The sequence below is a fragment of the Aethalodelphis obliquidens genome, unplaced genomic scaffold, assembly GCF_003676395.1.
Source record: "Aethalodelphis obliquidens isolate GAN/ISIS:26980383/991018 unplaced genomic scaffold, ASM367639v1 scaffold13, whole genome shotgun sequence".
NCBI classification, from domain to species: domain Eukaryota; kingdom Metazoa; phylum Chordata; class Mammalia; order Artiodactyla; family Delphinidae; genus Aethalodelphis; species Aethalodelphis obliquidens.
Genome location: NW_020837957.1, coordinates 24,933,537 through 24,952,635, shown reverse-complemented (window position 1 = coordinate 24,952,635; position 19,099 = coordinate 24,933,537). Strand labels below are relative to the sequence as shown.

The window sequence follows — 19,099 nt, the reverse complement described above, 5'->3', positions numbered from 1 at the left end:
AAAAAATACAGTCTTTAGCAAATAAAGTCACTAAACAACTACACCCTGTTTCAAAGAGCAATAAGAAATTATAGAAAAGGGGAGTATCTTCCAGTTACACATTATAATACTCAACATATCCAGCTTTCAATAAAAAATTATGAGGCAAGCACAGAAATAAGAGAGTATGGCCAATTCACAAGAAAAGCAGAAATTCACAGAAACCATCCTTCAGGAAGACATTGGATTTACTAGACAAAGACTCTATACCCACTGTCTTACATATGGTCAAAGCTTATATGTGGTCAAAGACCTAAAAGAAACCAAAAGGAAAAAGACAGAATAGTATTTCAACAAATAGGGAATATTAATAAAGATAGAGAATTTATAAATAAGAACCAAATAGAAATCCTGGAGTTGAAAAGTATGCTAACTGGAATTTTAAAAGTTTACTAGAGATGTTCAACAGCAGATTTGAGCATCCAGAAGAATAAGAAAACTTAAAGATAGTTGAACTGAAGTATCCAGTCTTAGGAACAGAAAGAAAAAAAATGAAGAAAATTCAATGTAATTCTATGTTACTTCAATAATTGGGGAATGAGGGACATTACATGAAGGGAAACATTGATAGGAGCTACAGCTGACTTCTCATAATATTGGGTTGGCCAAAAAGTGCCTTCAGTTTTTAAATAAAAATAAAAGACACATTTCACACTTTCACCAAGAACTTTACTGAACAACATATTCACCCTTTTGTTCCACTACCTTCTGCCATTTTTCAGGCAACTTCATAATTCCATCTTCCCAAAATGTTTTATCTTTTTGAGCAAAGAACTGTTCCAGGTACCTTTTACAGTCTTCCAGGGAATTGAAATTTTTTTCCATTAAGAGAATTTTGTGAAGACCTAAATAAATGGAAATATGAAGGTGCAACATCTGGTGAATACAGCAGATGAATCAGAACTTCCCAGCCAAGCTGTAACAGTTTCTGCCTGGTCATCAAAGAAACATGCGGTCTTGCATTATCCTGATGGAAGACCATGGTGTTTTCTGTTGACTAATTCTGGACACTTTTCATCAAGTGCTGCTTTCAGTTGGTCTAACTGGAGCAGTACTTGCTGGAATTAATCGTTTAGTTTTCTGGAAGGAGCTCATAATAGAGGACTCCCTTCTAATCCTACCATATATACAACATCACCTTCTTTGGATGAAGACTAGCCTTTGGTGTGGTTGGTGGTGGTTCATTTTGCTTGCCCCATGATGTCTTCTGTTCCACATTATTGTACATATCCACTCTTCATCGCCCATCACAATTTGTTTTAAACATGGAACACTTTCATTACGTTTAAGTAGAGAATTGCAGGCAGAAATATGGTCAAGAAGGGGTTTTTTGTTTAACTTATGTGGAACCCAAACATCAAAGCAATTCACATAACCAAGCTGGTGCAAATGATTGTCAACACTTTATTTGGTTACTTTGAGTATGTTGGGTATCTCCCGTGTGGTATAACGTTGATTCTTCTCAATTAATGTCTCGATTTGATCGCTATCAACTTCAACTGGTCTACCTGACCATGGAGCATCATCCAGTGAGAAATCTCCAGCATGAAATTTTGCAGACCATTTTTGACATGTTTCATCAGTCACAGCACCTTCTCCATACACCGCACTGGCATTTCAGTTGTGTTTTAACCTTTCTTGAAATAATAAAGGATAATATGCCAAAAATGTTGTTTTTTTCTTCCATCTTCAATATTAAAATGGCTACACAAAAATTCACCAATTTTGATAAGTCGTTTTTAAAATGCAGGCTGATATAACAGCTGCACATACAAGCTAACAAAATTGTTTTGAATGAAGTTAACGACAACTAAGTGCTACTAGAGCCATCTTATGGAAAAAAACAAACAAAACTTTTGGCCAGCCCAATACAAAGAGGAAAGCTAGAAGACAATGAAATCACATTTTTAAAGAGCTGAAAGGAAAAAAACACCTATAAAGGTTTTCTACCGACAATATTCTTTAAAAATGAAGATGAAATAAACAAGAAAAAAGTGGAAAAATTAGACTCTACCACATCTTCACTACAATAAATGCTAAAAGAAATGGCTAAGGGCTAAAGGAAAATTCTAACAGGAAATCTCAAGTACAACAAGAATAAGTGAAGAATAACAGTAAGGATAAATGAGCCATTAAATATAAAGAACAATGTTTTGTTTTGTTTTTAGAAAAATACTTTGTAACGAAGTAAATTAGAGTTGACCCTTGAATAATGTGGGGGTTAGGGGAACTGACCCTTCTTGCAGTCGAAAATCCACATGTAACTTAACAGTAGGTTCTCCATATCTGTAATCCCACACTCACAGATTCAATTAACCACGGATCATGTATATCCTTAAAGTTCTTAGCTCTTTAAGTAAAAACAACACTAGAAGATGTACAGTGGAACCTTGAACAACATGGGTTTGAACTGTGCAGGTCCACTTATACATGAATTTTTTTTCACTACATACATAACTACAGTACTGTATGATCCACAGCTGGTTGAGTCCACAGACATGGAGGGCTGACTGTGAAGTTATATACAGATTTGTGACTGCACAGAAGGTTGGTGCTCCTAACCCCAGTGTTGTTCAAGGGTCAGCTGCAGATTAAGGCACAGGTAGAAGTAAAATATATTACAATGAGGATAAACAGGGTGAAGTGGAAGAATTTGCAAATATTTCTCCATAAAATTTTTAAACAGATTTGGAAGTAAGAGAGTACACTGTGATCACAGACTGTAATAAGTTCAATATGCATACTTGAATCTCTAAAGTAAGCAATAAACACACCACACACATGCACAGGCGTAATTAAAACACTGTTATGGGACATGAAAAGGAATAATGGAACTATTTGCTTCAAAAACAACTACAAAGAGAAGGAAAGGATGAACAGAGAAAAAAGAGTAAATGCAATTCAAACATCAAGAATTGAAGAGTTAAATAAATATCAAAAATAATATTAAAAGGACAGTTTATAAAGGGTACATGGAAACTTTTGAGGGTTGATATGACAAAAGTTATCAAATTGTACATATCAGATACGTGCAGTTTATGTATACAAATAAAGCTGTTAAAAAATATAAGACTAACAACTTCAATTAGATTTTCAGGTTAGATAAAAAGAGACATCTATATGATGTACATAAAATATATCACTTTAAGTAGAAAAGAACAAACAGGTTGAAAATAAAAGGATGGAAAACTTCATTAGGTTAACCTTAGGCATAAAAAGGATAGTATGGCTCTACTAATATCAGACAAAGTAAACTGTAAGTCTATTTTCAGAGATAAAAGGAAATATTTATAATGATAAGAGTAAGTTGATCAGTAAGACATAAAACTAAATGTGTATGCTACTAATTAAAAACAAGACAAAGCAAAGCAAACAGAAGGTAAAACTCAATAGACTTAAAAATGATTTGCAATCGACCTAACTAATTTGATACCTGGCTTAATATGTTAAGAGACTTCATGAGAACTTCTCTTTGAGCTCTACTAAAGATAGGTTTTGGGAGAGATCTTGGTGTTCATGTTTATGAACAGGCGCATGGGAAGTTGCTGGTGGGAGGACTCCCTGAGTTCTGCTGCTTGTCTCTGCTTCATAATATTTGATATTCATGAAAGCTGATGCTTGTTTCTGTGTTTACATCTGTCTCTGAGCCCCCCTCAAAATGTCTGTACATCAATAAACATTTGTTCTACACAAACAAATAAACAAAAAAAACCAAAGACTAGGCGATTTCTGGGATACCATAAAGACTACAAAAATACACATTATGGGGATCTCAGAGGGAGAGAAGAGAGAAAATGGCAGAAAGAATATGTGAAGAAATGATGGCAGAAAACTTCCCAAATCTGATTAATGACATGAATCTGCACATCAAGAAGCTCAAAGAATTCAAGTAAAAAAACTCAAAAGAAATTACCATTCTGAGATGCATTATAATCAAATTGTGAAAACCAAAGACAAAAGGGAATATTGAAAGCAGCAAGAGAGAAGCAACTCGTCACTTAGAAAGAATCCTCAATAAGTTTAAAAGTTGATTCTTCATCAGACAGCATAAAGGCCTGGAGGGACTGGGAGGAAATTTTTAGAATGCTGAAAGAAAAAAGCTTGTCAACGAATTCTATACATGCAAAACTAACCTTCAAAAATGAAGAAAATAAGCGATTCCCAAAAGTTAAGGGAGCTTATCACTAGTAGACCTTCCTAGAAGAAATGCTAAAACAAGTCAACCAGATTGAAATGACAGGACACTAGACAGTAACTTGAAATCACAGAAAAAATAACACCAGTAAAACTAACTAGGTAAATTAAAAAGCCAGTATTACTATATTTTCAATTTGTAACTTTGTTTCCTGTATGACTTAAAAAACAAATGCATACAACAATGATTATAATCTAATATATAATAATATAATATAAAGGGCACACAATGTATAAAGACATAATCTGTGTCAACAAAAATATAACGATGGGGAGGCACAGCTGTATAGGAGCAGAGCTTTTGTAGGCTACTGTGATAAATTTAGGTTGTTAACTGTAACCATTAGAGTAACCACTAAGAAAGTAATTTAAAAATACACAGAAAAGGGGGAAGAAGTCAAGATGGCATTGTGGGAAGACACAGAGTTAGCGTCTTCCCACAGCTAGGGTGCCTGCCAGTCGCTGGTGGGGGACTCTGACCCCCAAGGACATGGGAGGAACCCCAGAGTGAACTGGTAGGACGTAGGGGGACCAAGGGGAGAGAAGAAGTGGAGGCCAGACAAGATCAGCCCTCCTGAGGCCGGGGAGATCAGGAGAGGCAGGCCGGTTCCCCCACCTCCAAAGCCCCATACAGGCAACGTGGGTCCTGGGGGCATAGGAAGGAGGCTGGGGAGATTAGGAGAGGCAGGTGGGAGGGGCACCCTGGGAGGAGTGGGTGAGGGGAGGAGGGCGATTGCCCTGCCCACTGGGGCCCCGGGAGCCTGCTGAGCTCCCAGGCCAATCCCCTGCCCTCAAAGCCCCCTCCAGGTTGCCTGGGTCCTTGGGGGCATAGGAAGGAGGCCAAGGGGAGGAAAGGAAAAGAAGGCAGGAGGTGCCCTTTGGGAGGAGCGGGAGAAGAGGGAGGGCAATTGGCCAGCCCACTCAGGTTTGGGGAGCCTGCTGAACTCCCAGGCCAATCACCTGCCCTCCAGGGCCCCTCCAGGCTATGTGGGTCCTTGGGGGCATAGGAGGGAGGATGGGGGGATCAGGAGAGGCAAGCGGGAGGGGCCCTCCCAGACTCCAGACTGGAGGAGCAGGAGAGGAGAGGGCATTTGTCCTGCCCACTCGAGCAGGAAGCCTGTTGGGCTCCCTGGTGAGGTGCCCTGACCTCTGAGGCCAGGGGTGGGGGACATACCTGGGCCCCTTCTGTTCCTTGAACCTAAGCTCCACCCCCCACAGCCCCCAGGGCCTTTTCTAGCCCTTTGGGTCCTGAGCATTGGCCCCACCCACTGCCCAAACCTCACCCTTGCCTAGGCCTCACTCTCCACAGCCAAGGCCTCCCACGCCCCCCACCCCTTTTTTTATTTCTTTTCCCTCCTCCTCTTTTTTATGATTGTGGTACTGATGTACCTTCTGGGTGTTGATTCATCTATATTTTTATTTTTACATTCTTTCTAATAACATATCTGTTAGTTTCATAGTCTAATTTTATTTTTTACTTTGTTACTTTTTTTTTTTTTGCCACCCCACACAGCTTGCAGGATCTTGATTTGTGAGCCCAGGGTCGAGTGGAAGCTCCTGCAGTGGGAGCTCTGAGTCCAAACCACTGGACAAACAGAGAACCTCAGACACCAGGGCATATTCATCAGAGTGAGGTCTCATAGAGATCCTCATCTCAACACCAAGACCCAGCTCTACCCAATAGCCTACTCCAGCGTTGGAAGCCTCAGGCCAAATAACCCGTAAGACAGGAACACAATCCCACTAATAATAATAATAAAAAAATGAGATGCCAAAAAAATATGTCACAAATGAAGGAGTAAGGTAAAAACCTACAAGACCAAATAAATTAAGAGAAAATAAGCAACTTACCCGAAAAAGAATTCAGAGTAATGATAGTAAAGATGATCCAGAATCTTAGAAATAGAATGGAGGCATGGATTGAGAAACTACAAGAAATGTTTAACAAAGATCTAGAAGAACTAAACAACAAACACACAGAGATGAATAACACAATAACTGAAATGAAAAATACATTAGAAGGAATCAGTAACAGAATAACGGAGGCAGAAGAACAAATAAGTGAGATGGAAGACAAAACAGTTGAAATAACTACCAAGGAGCAGAATAAAGAAAAAGAAATGAAAAGACTTGAGGACAGTATCAGAGACCTCTGGGACAACATTAAATGCACCAACATTCGAATTATAGGGGTCCCAGAAGAAGAAAAGAAAAAGAAAGGGTCTGAGAAAATATTTGAAGAGATTATAGTGGGAAACTTCCCTAACATGGGAAAGGAAATAGTCACCCGAGTCCAGGAAGCACAGAGAGTCCCATACAAGATAAACCCTAGGAAAAAGACACCAAGACACATATTAATCAAACTAACAAAAATTAAATTCAAAGAAAAAATATTAAAAGCAGTAAGGGAAGAAAAACAAATAACATATACAAGGAATCCCCAAAAGGTTATCAGCTTATTTTTCAGTGGAAACTCTGCAGGCCAGAAGGAATGGGCATGATACACTTAAAGTGATGAAAGAGAAAAAACCTACAACCAAGATTACTCTACCCAGCAAGGATCTCATTCAGATTTGATGGAAAAGTCAAAAGCTTTTGAGAGAAAAAAAAAGCTAAGAGAATTCAGCACCAGCAAACCAGCTTTACAACAAATGCTAAAGAAACTTCTCTAGGTGGGAAACACAAAAGAAAAAGACCCACAGAAACAAACCCAAAACAGTTAAGAAAACAGTAATAGGAACACACATATCGATAATAATCTTGAATGTAAATGGATTAAATGCCCCAACCAAAAGACACAGACTGGGTGAATGGATACAAAAACAAGACCCATATATATGTTGTCTACAAGAGACCCACTTCAGACCTAGGGATTCATACAGACTAAAAGTGAAGGGATGGAAAAAGATATTCCATACAAATGCAAATCAAAAGCAAGCTGGAGTAGCAATACTCATATTAGATAAAATAGACTTTAAGATAAAGACTGTTAAAAGAGAAAAGGAGGGACACTACATAAAGATCAAAGGATAAATCCAAGAAGAAGATATAACAATTATAAATGTTTATGCACCCAACATAGGAGCACCTCAATACATAAGGCAAATGCTAACAACCATGAAAGGAGAAATCGACAGTAACACAATAACAGCAGGGTACTTTAACACCCCACTTACACCAATGGACAGATCATCCAAACAGAAAATAAATAAGGAAACACAAGCTTTAAATGACACAATAGACCAGGTGGATCTAATTGATATTTATAGAACATTCCACCCAAAAGTGGCAGAATACACTTTCTTCTTCAGTGAACATGGAACATTTTCCAGGACAGATCACATCTTGGGTCACAAATCAAGCCTCGCAAAATTTAAGAAAATTGAAATCATATCAAGCATCTTTTCTGACCACAGCGCTATGAGATTGGAAATCAATTACAGGAAAAAAAACCTGGAAAAAACACAAATATATGGAGGCTAAACAGTGTGCTACTAAATAACCAAGAGATCACCGAAGAAATCAAAGAATAAATTTAAAAATGCATAGAAACAAATGACAATGAAAACATGATGACCCAAAACTTATGGGACACAGCAAAAGCAGTTAGTTCTAAGAGGGAAGTTTATATAGCAATTCGATCTCACCTCAGTAAACAAGAAAAATCTCAAACAATCTAACCCTACACTTAAAACAAATAGAGAAAGAAGAACAAAGAAAACCCAAAGTCAGTAGAAGGAAAGAAATCATAAAGATCAGAGCAGAAATAAATGAAATAGAAACGAATAAAACAATAGCAAAAATCAATAAAACTAAAAGCTGGTTCTTTGAGAAGATAAACAAAATTGATAAACCCTTAGCCAGACTCATGAAGAAAAAGAGAGAGGACACAAACCAATAAAATTAGAAATGAAAAAGGAGAAATCACAACTGATACCACAGAAATACAAAGGATTATAAGAGACTACTACAAACAACTATATGCCAATAAAATGGACAACCACGAAGAAATGGACAAATTCTTAGGAAGGTACAATTTTCCATGACTGAACCAGGAAGAATTAGAAAATATAAACAGACCTATCACAAGTAATGAAATTGAAACCGTAATTAAAAATCTTCCAGCAAACAACAGTCCAGGACCAGATGGCTTCACAGGTGAATTCTATCAAACATTTAGAGAACAGCTAACACTGATCCTTCTCAAACTCTTCCAAAATATTGCAGAGGAAGGAACACGCCCAAATTCATTCTACAAAGCCACCATCACCCTGATACTAAAACCAGAAAAAGACATCACAAAAAAATAAAATTATAGACCAATATCACTGATGATCATAATACTAGCAAACAGAAATCCTTAACACTAAGACAACTTGACTATGCTGATTCTTTTTTTTTTTTTTTTTTTAATAAAAATGTTAACTGGAATTCCCACCACATACTCCTATCCAGTGGAAAGAAAATTCCAGACCTGCAGAAGCCTGGATGGGAGTAATTTGATGATAAGTACTCTTGATAAAAAGTTAAGTACAGGTTTCTATACATCCCAACTCTTTTATTTGCAAGTGAAAGTAACAATGTTGACCACATATATTTTTTACTGCCACTTAAAAAAAAAAAAAAAAAGAATCCAACAGCACATTAAAAGGATCATACACCATGATCAAGTGGGATTTATCCCAGGGATGCAAGGATTCTTCAATATATGCAAATCAATCAATGTTATACACCACATTAACAAATTAAGGAATAAAAAACATATGATCATCTCAATGGATGCACAAAAAGCTTTTGACAAAATTCAACACTCATTTATGATAAAAGTTCTCCAGAAAATGGGCATTGGGGGAATGTACCTCAACAAAATAAAGGTCATATATGACAAACCCACAGCAAGCATCATTCTCAATGGTGAAAAACTGAAAGCATTTCCACTAGGATCAGGAACAAGACAAGGATGTCCACTCTCACCACTCTTATTCAGCATAGTTTTGGAAGTCCTAGTCACAGCAATCAGAGAAGAAAAAGAAATAAAAGGAACACAAATTGGAAAAGAAGAAGTAAAACTGTCACCATTTGCCGATGACATGATACTATACATAGAAGATCCTAAAGATGCCACCAGAAAACTATTAGAACTAATCAATGAATTTGGTAAGGTTGCAGAACACAAAATTAATGCACAGAAATCTCTGGCATTCCTATACACCAACAATGAAAAATCAGAAAGAGAAATTAAAGAAACACTTCCATTTACCACTGAAACAAAATGAATGAAATACCTAGGAATAAACCTGCCTAGGGAGGAGAAAGACTTGTACTCAGAAAACTATAAAACACTGATGAAAGAAATCAAAGATGACGCAAACAGATGGAGAAATATATCATGTTCTTGGACTGGAAAAATCAATACTGTGAAAATGACTATACTGCCCAAAGCAATCTACAGATTCGATACAATCCCTAGCAAACTACCAAGGGCATTCTTCACAGAATTAGAACAAAAAATCTTACAATTCGTATGGAAACACAAAAGACCCTGAATAGCCAAAGCAATCTTGAGAAAGAAAAACGGAACTGGAGGAATTAGGCTCCCTGACTTCAAACTATAGCACAAAGCTATAGTAACCAAGGCACTATGGTACTGGCACAAAAACAGAAATATAGATCAATGGTAGAATAGAATAGAATGCCCAGAGATAAACCCACGTACATATGGGCACCTAATTTATGACAAAGGAGGCAAGAACATACAATGGAAAAAAGACAGCCTCTTCAATAAGTGGTGCTGGGAAAACTGGACAGCTATATGTAAAAGAATGAAATTAGAGCACTCCCTAACACCATACGCAAAAATAAACTCAAAGTGGATTAAAGACTTAAATGTAAGACCAGACACTATAAAACTTTTAGAGGAAAACATGGGAAAAAAACACTCTGACATAAACCACAGCAAGATCTTTTTTGACCCACCTTCTAGAGAAAAAGAAATAAAAACAAAAATAAACAAATGGGACTTAAAAGCTTTTGCAAAGCAAAGGAAACCATAAATAAGACAAAAAGACAACCTTCAGAATGGGAGAAATATTTGCAAATGAAACAACAGACAAAGGATTAATCTCCAAAATATACAAACAGCTAATGGAGCTCAATATCAAAAAAACAAACAATCCAATTAAAAAATGGACAGAAGAGCTAAATACATATTTCACCACGGAAGACATACAGATAGCCAAGAGGCACATGAAAAGATGCTCAACACCACTAATTATTAGAGAAATGAAAATCAAAACTACAATGAGGTGTCACCAACCACCAGTCAGAATGGCCATTATCAAAAAAGCCAGAAGCGGGCTTCCCTGGTGGCACAGTGGTTGAGAGTCTGCCTGCCGATGTAGGGGACATGGGTTCGTGCCCTGGTCTGGGAAGATCCCACATGCCGCGGAGCGGCTAGGCCTGTGAGCCATGGCCACTGAGCCTGCGTGTCCAGAGCCTGTGATCCGCAATGGGAGAGGCCACAACAGTGAGAGGCCCGTGTACCGCAAACAAAACAAAACAAAACAAAACAAACAAAAAGCTAGAAGCAATAAATGCTGGAAAGGGTGTGGTGAAAAGAGAACCCTTCTGCACTGTTGGTAGGAATGTAAATTGATACAGCCACTATGGAGAACAGTATGGAGGTTCCTTAAGAAACTAAAAATAAAAGTACCATATGAAACAGCAATCCCACTACTGGACATATACCCTGAGAAAACCATAATTCAAAAAGAGACATGTACCACAATGTTCACTGCAGCATTATTTACAACAGCCAAGACATGGAACCAACCTAAATGTCTCTCAACAGATGAATGGATAAAGAAGATCAGGCACATATATATAATGGAGTATTACTCAGCCATAAAAAGAAACAAAATTGAGTTATATGTAGTGAGGTGGATGGACCTAGAGTCTGTCATACAGAGTGAAATAAGTCAGAAAGAGAAAAACAAATAACATATGCTAATGCATATCTATGGAATCTAAAAAGAAAAAAAAATGGTACTGATGAATCTAGTTGCAGGGCAAGAATAAAGAGGTAGACATAGAAAATGGACTTGATGACATAGGGTGGGAGGGCAAAGCTGGGATGAAGTGAGAGTAGCATCAACATATATACACTACCGGATGTAAAATAGTTGGCTGGTGGGAAGCAGCAGCATAGCACAGGGAGATCGACTCAGTGGTTTGCAATGACCTAGACAGGTGGAATAGGGAGGATGGGAGGGAGGCTCAAGAGGGAGGGGATATGGGGACACATGTATGCATGTGGCTGATTCACTTTGTTGTGCAAAAGAAACTAACACGGTATTGTGAAGCAATTATACTCCAATAAAGATTTGAAACACACACACACACACACACACACACACACACACACACACACAGAAAAGGAAACAAGGAGAGAATAAAAAAGGTAAACTAGAAAAAGTCAATCAAACACAAAAGAAAGCAAAAGAATTCAGGAAAATAAAGATTAAGACTTACAGAAAACAATTAGCAAAACGGCCGATGTAAGCTTCTTTGTTCTATAATAATGAATTTGGCTGGTTTATTTCCCTGGTTCTTAAGAGGGAGCTTTTAAACCCTTGCAATTTCCCTAGTAATAGCAGCATCTTTCTTATTCACGGTGGACTCCTCAGACCACATGTGGGTTTATGCTAACAAAGTGACTCTCGGTAGGCCCATACACAGTTCCAGAATGGGCGCTGGCTATACTATAAAGACCAACTACATAGTTAAAGGGCTCATGCTTTGAGCCACATATCAACCTGACCTTTGGTCTTTCAGAAAAAGGTTGGGGGCTGGAGATTGACTTCAATCAAAGTGGCCAATGATTCAATCACTCCTATGTAATAAAGCCACAAAAAGAATTCTGAATACTCACAGCTAAAGTAAGACTCTTGGCTGGGGACACAAATTGATGTTCTCAGAGGGTGCTGCATGCTGAAAGCAAGGAAACTTTAGGTACCCTGCCAGATCTCTCCCTAAGTGTCTCTTCTTTGGTCCTAATTTGTAGCCTTTGTAAGAAAACTGTAACTGTAAATACAGAGCTTTCCTGAGTTCTGTGAGTTGTTCTATGGAATTACTGAGCATGAGGTGGTAGTAGGAACCCCTGAGTTTGCAGCCAGTTGGTCAGAAGTGTGAGTGTTTGGGGAAACTCCAACCTGGCAGCTTGTGTCTGAAACGAGGACAGTCTTGTGGGGGACTGTGCCATGAACCTATGAAATTTGACCTAACTCTGGGGAGTCAGCATCAGAATTGCATTACACTTTATCAGTAATTATCTTAAACACATATGGATTAAATGGCTCAAATTAAAGGCAGAGAATGGCAGAATGGATTAAAATACATAAATAAACCCAAACTATGATCCAATTATATGCTGTCCAAAAGAGACTCATTTTAGATCCAAAGACACAATCAACTGAATGAGAATGAATAGAAAAAGATATTCATGTAAACAGCAACCAAAAGAGAGCTGGAGTGGGTACTCTAACGTCAGACAAAATACTTTAAATCCAAAATTGTTACAGGAGAAAAAGGATATTATATTTTGATAAAATAGTCAATACATTTAGAAGATATAAAAATTATAAACATATATGCACTTAACAGAGCCTGAAAATATATGAAGCTAAAATTTACATAGCTGAAAGGAGAAATAGGAAAGTCTACAAAAATAGTTGGAAACTTCGCTACCTCACTGTCAATAATGGACCTAGTAGGATGGCAATAATAAAAAAAAAAAAGGGGGGAAATAACAAGTGTTGTTGAGGATGTGGAGAAATTGGAACCCCTGTCAATGTGAAATGATGCAGCCCCCATGGACAACAGTTTGATGGTCCCTCAAAAACATAAACATAAAATTACCATATGACCTAGTAATTATACATCTAGGTATATTCCCTAAATAACAGAAAACAGGTGTTCAAACAAAAACCTGCACACAAATATTCATAGAAACACTATTCACAGTAGTCAAAAGGTAGAAACGACCCAAATGTCCATCAAACAGATAAATAAAACCAGATATATACCTGTAAAACAGAATATTACTTAGCCATAAAAAGGAATGAAATATTGATACATGTTACAAGAAGAAAGAACCTTGAACAGTACAGAAAGTGAAAGAAGTCAGACACAGAAAGCCACAAATTATATAACTCCATTTATAGGAAACATCTATAATAGACAAATCTATAGAAACAGAAAGCCAATAGTGATTGCTAGGGGTTGAAGGGAAAGGAGGAATCGGGAATGACTACTTAATGGGTACTGAGTTTCCTTCTGGGGTGATGAAAATACCCTGGAACTAGAAACTGGTTATAGTTATACAACAGCTTGGATATACTAAATGCCTATGAGTTGTGTATTTTAAAATGGTTAAAATAATAAATTTTGTTATGCGTATCTTACCACAATATTTAAAAATTCTGTAAACACATTTTTATTCATTTATTAAACCAGAACCAGATGTAGATTAAAAATGCACGAAAAATGGGATTCCCTGGTGGCGCAGTGGTTAAGAATTTGCCTGCCAATGCACGGATACAGGTTCAATCCCTGGTCTGGGAAGATCCCACATGCTGTGGAGCAGCTAAGCCCATGTGCCACAGCTACTGAGCCTGTGCTCTAGAGCCCGCGAGCCACAACTACTGAGCCCATGTGCCACAACTACTGAAACCCACGCATCTAGAGCCCGTGCTGCACAACAAGAGAAGCCACCGCAAGAAGTCTGTGCACCGCAACGAAGAGTAGCCCCCACTCGCCGCAACTAGAGAAAGCCGCGGACAGCAACAAAGACCCAACACAGCCATAAATAAATAAATAAAATAAATAAATTTAAAAAAAAAAAAAAAATGCACGAAAAATAAAAAAAAAATCAGGATGATATATGCTACGTACCTGTTAGTGCTGCTGGTTTGGATAGGGTACTGTATTGGTTTTGTGTAGATATCATACTTTGACGCGGACTTAGTGTTGGTGATGCAACAAGTGAAAGCTCCTCAATAATAATACTGCTTTTGGGATGATTTTTGGGAAGTTCATTTAATCTTTGCTCTAATGAATACTTCAAAAGGTCCAACTTCTGACTTGATTCATTAAATCTTGCTTGAGCCTTAAACAGGGAAAAGACAATGGTGTCATTTAAATAGTTATATTCTTTGACTAACATATTTATTAAGTTAAAATTTTTATTTAAAATTACTTCTGAAAGTGCTTTTCTGTCTGTTACTTTTCCTGAGCCAAGTAATTTCATTACATTCTTTGCACCTTCTGCTACTGCAAACTCTATCCTAAAATGATGCCTTAATTCTTCCATCCGAAGTTCAAGAGGACTTATGACAGGTTTGGCTAGAGGGGGACAAAAAAAAAAACAAACTTAATTGAACCATTTGTTTGACTTTCTAATACGTAGGGATTAAAACTCAAGAAAAAGAAATAAGTTCTTACAACATTAAAAGTTAGTTCTTAAAAGTCAATAAACACTGAAGTAATACTTAATAGACACAATGTTAAAATACAGTCTTTCATCTTAGCCATCAAAACTCAAAGATAAAAACTCAAAGATAAAAACTCAAGATAAAAACTCAAGAATGCCTCCTCCTCCTTAATTTTGAACCACCACTTCTTTCCTTAAAATTTATTTAGCACTATACATGCCCATAATAATAAGAATGACAATTTATCTCTGTTCCATCACCATTATCAAAAGCCAATTCATTGGTCTGGACTGCCTGAAGAATCTGCATTCGTATCACTTCTATTTTTGTCTTGCTGTCTTGGAGCAGCTGTTGAGCTGTGCCATGGAGTTTCCGATCCTATTAAGAATAAGTTTGAAAAGGTAAGCAGCTACAGAGACAAATAAACCATTTTTATAACTTCTAAGTAAGATCAAATGACATCAGCAAGTGAAAAACAAGGGTCAAAAGAATACTGTGAGCACTATAATATATATACTTGGGGTAGATACATTTATTTTGAAAGGCATCAAACTGATAGGGTGAAAAATAAGAAAAACAACTCCATTAGTTAAAAGTTAGGGAGTAAGTTATAGTGAATAAACTTCTATCATGTCTAAAGACTTCAAGAAAGGTCCTGATATAAGTGAAATAATGTTACTGTCCTACCTCCCAGTTTAGTTCCAGTAATACTGAATCACAAAAAACTTACCATTTAATGACCCAACCCAAAGATGTCCATGTGGCAATCCCCAGAACCTTGTGAATGTTACTTTACATGTGAAAGGGAAATTAAGATAGCAGATGGAACTGAGGTTGTTAATCACCCAACCTCAAAATACAGAGGTTATCCTGGATTATCCAGATGGACCCAATGTAATCATAAGGGTCCTTAAATGTAGAAGAGGAAGGCAGAAGAGGAGGTCACATGAGAAGAACCGGAGCCACTGTTTCTGGCTTCAAAGACAGAGGAAGAGGGCCACGAGCTAAGGAATATGGGCAGCCTCTAGAAGATGGAAAGGGTAAGGAAACAAATTTTCTCCTATGTCCTCCAGAACGTGAAATCCATTTTGGACTTCTCAATTATGAAACTGTAATGTAATAAATTTGTGTTGTTTTAAGCCACTAAATTTTTGATAATTTGATACAGCAACCACAGAAAGCTAACAGAATTTTTTTCAAACGTTTCATGAGAAAAGTAACAGAAGTTAATGCCATCTCCTACTTAGTTATATTAGTTGTCAAAGTCTAGTAGGCTTCAATCCACAAAAAAGAAATGATAAAACTAAGCATCAAGTTAGGAAGCACTTATTCACAAGAAAGACCAATATTTGCATATTATTTAAGCATCTCTACTTTTATCACTGAGGCAGTCAGTATTAATCTGGAAATAAAATAGCATACAATCAACCTATATTCTCCAGAAGACTCAAAACTACTAGCTGAGACAAGCATCAGATGTGCAGCATCATATCAATAAATCAAACACACACAGTACATCATGACACTGAATTAAGGGGAGGATGGAGATACTTGTGATGGGAGAGACAATATATACAAGGAAAAAATAGTGAGCTGAAATATATCACATTAAACACCAATACAACACATTAAAAAAGTGAGCTGATATATATCACATTAAACACCAATATAACTAGTTAAACACGTTATATACAGTGGAGGAAAAAGCAATTAGCAAACTTATGAATTTTTCTTTCATTTCTCTCCTGTTCCCATGGTCACTCATTTAGGAGAGAGTTTCTGGTCAGATTTTGTTCTTTATTAAATAAAATATTTGGATTTCACATTGAGTTGGGCTTAAATAGTTTACTAAGTCCCTTAAATATTCATTTACAACATGAAGCACACACACACACTATACTTTTTTAAAATTATGCTTTACCATTAAGAACATTAGCTTGAATCTGGTGTTTGTCTATGACTCATTAGATATGCTTTTATGAATATACCTATTAACCTTCCAAATTTAAAATAAAAATACTTTTTAATTCCTCTTGTTATCCAGTATCAGGAACATCAAACTGAAGATATGAAATAACTTTTCTATTTCTCTGAGACCAGATTAGAGTAAGAGAAAAAGTTAGTATTTCAAATTTAATGGGACAAATCTAATGGGACAAATAGGTTTCTTGAAGAAACTATGTAAGCAGGGATACCATTCTCTAAAATACAGAGCTTCTGTAAGCATTAGATAAAACTAAAATTATATTGCCTAGCATATGATTGGCATTAAAATGTTCTCTTTTAGAGGAATAAAAATAATGATTAATTATAGGATCTCAATGAAGTTCTAATGTAAAAGTATAAATATTTATATATGCTTTTCAATTAAGCTACTCCTTTTATTATTTTATCACTATGCGAAAAGACAGTAGTTCTGTCATTTACTTCTTTAGAAATGCCCTTCTTAACTATTTCAATTCAACGTGCAAGGAAAAGCATTTGTATTTCATTTTAAAAAGTAAATGATTTTTCCCCACACATATTTCTGGAAGATGTACATAGATGTCAAAGTATGATAAAGGTTTTTAAAACTGACATTGGATATTACCTATCACAGGCAATTTACAGTTACTACATGTCAGTCTTATGCTTTCCAGCATTCAATGAATTTTTATTGTCAGTTTTATGTTTTCAGGCATTCAATGGATTTTTGTGTTGCGCACCTAATATGTTGAAGAGGAAAGCTAGATCCAAAGCATATGAACTGGTTTATATATTAGAGAAATACTGGCTTTTATGCTAAAACTATGAGAAGATTTTTACATATATAGGTTGAACCACATGAACATGCCAATATCTGATTCTAAACTAAAAAAACAGCAATTTCATATGGTTCAAACTAACAGACTAGATAAAGTCATTAACTATTAGTAATTAGCATACTACATTCTACAAGTAATTATATTTCAAATGTACAATATTTTACAATTATAAATAAAAATCAAGTACATTTTATATTTTCAAATTATACTTTTTTACTTTATAAAAAATAACTTTTTGTTTTAAAAGTCATAGTGTGATATTATAAATAATAAACTACACTATACACACAGCTTTCAGAAATAAATAAACCAATTATCTTTATTTTTCCATTACATATTTATGGCTTACTTTGCATGAATTAAATGTTGCCACATCCAGTAAAAATACAAAGATTAATCAGTTAGAATGCTACCCTATAAAACTTATAGTTTGAAGAGATACAGATATTATTATATGTAACAGAATGTTAAAAGTAGTCACAGAAAAATTCACAGGAAGATGGGATCAGTTTTAGTGGACGGAATCCAGAAAAATTTTGTGAGCTTTTAATATAGGTTAAGACTGGAATATGTCAATTTTGGAAGATCTGAGAAAGGGAGGCCTAGACAGATGGTCCAGTACTTTCAAATGAGGAAAAAGAAAAGACTTGGAAGCATTTAAAAAAAGAAAAAAAAAAGTGATAGAGGCTAGAAAGAACCCCAGATATTAATAAATAGCTTAGTTTGTCATATGAATATATGAACAGGAAACATTTCTTCAGCATGTCTTATCAACTCCTCAGAGATTATTCTGAAAACCAGTGGTACTACTTAGCCATGAAATTTACATTCTAATGTTGAAAATAGATGATAAAGAAATTGATTGTTATTTCAGGTAGTGGTAATGCAGTGAAAGGGATAAGGAAAGACATGGGTTGCTATTTTACATAGGATAGTAATGAAGAGCTTGCTGAAGTGGCAGCATCTGAGTAGAGATTGTAATGAAGTGAGAGAGAAAGCCATGAAAGTACTTGGGAGAAGAGCTATCTAGGCAGAGACAGTAAATGCAAAGGCCCTGAGGTAAAAGTGTCCTTGGTATGTCCAAAAGATAGCAAAGTAGTCAATATGGCTAGAGGGTAATGAGAGAGAATGAAAGAGTTTTGGAAGATAAGATTGGAAGTTAGCCAGGGGTAAATCATGTATGAACTTGCAGAATCACAGTAAGGACTCTGGATTTTGTTCTAAAATAGCTAGAAAGCCACTGGAGGGTTTTGAACAAGCGTGTGAAAATATCTGACTTAACTTTTGAAAAGACAACTTTGGCTATAAAATGTTCAGGGGTAATAATTTTATCATACAGAATCCAATAACCAGAGTTCTGAAGAGGACTATCTACTGCCAAGCTGAGTTAATCATACCTATCACTAAATTTGCTCCCCATTATGAATTACCTATCATTGTGAAGGGTACCACCATTCATCAGTCTGTTCACATAACCAATCTAAGAACCATCTTCAATTCTTCCTTCTTCCTCATATCCAGACACCACACATTTATTCTACCAAAACTGCTTGACTCTCTCTTCTTTGCTTT

The 19,099-nt window shown here is 36.3% G+C and overlaps 1 protein-coding gene across 4 annotated transcripts in view; it reads right to left on the bottom strand.

The window, feature by feature from the left end:
- Positions 1-19,099, bottom strand: part of PKN2 (protein kinase N2) — a 148,168-nt gene that overhangs the window by 69,868 nt on the left and 59,201 nt on the right. For all 4 annotated transcript variants that reach the window (XM_027114253.1, XM_027114256.1, XM_027114254.1 and 1 more), the window contains 3 exons: positions 14,984-15,101; positions 14,489-14,634; positions 14,185-14,398 (listed from right to left, as the gene is read on the bottom strand). In XM_027114253.1, coding sequence (XP_026970054.1) covers positions 14,185-14,398; positions 14,489-14,634; positions 14,984-15,101 — 478 coding nt within the window. The remainder of the gene's footprint in view (positions 1-14,184; positions 14,399-14,488; positions 14,635-14,983; positions 15,102-19,099) is intronic.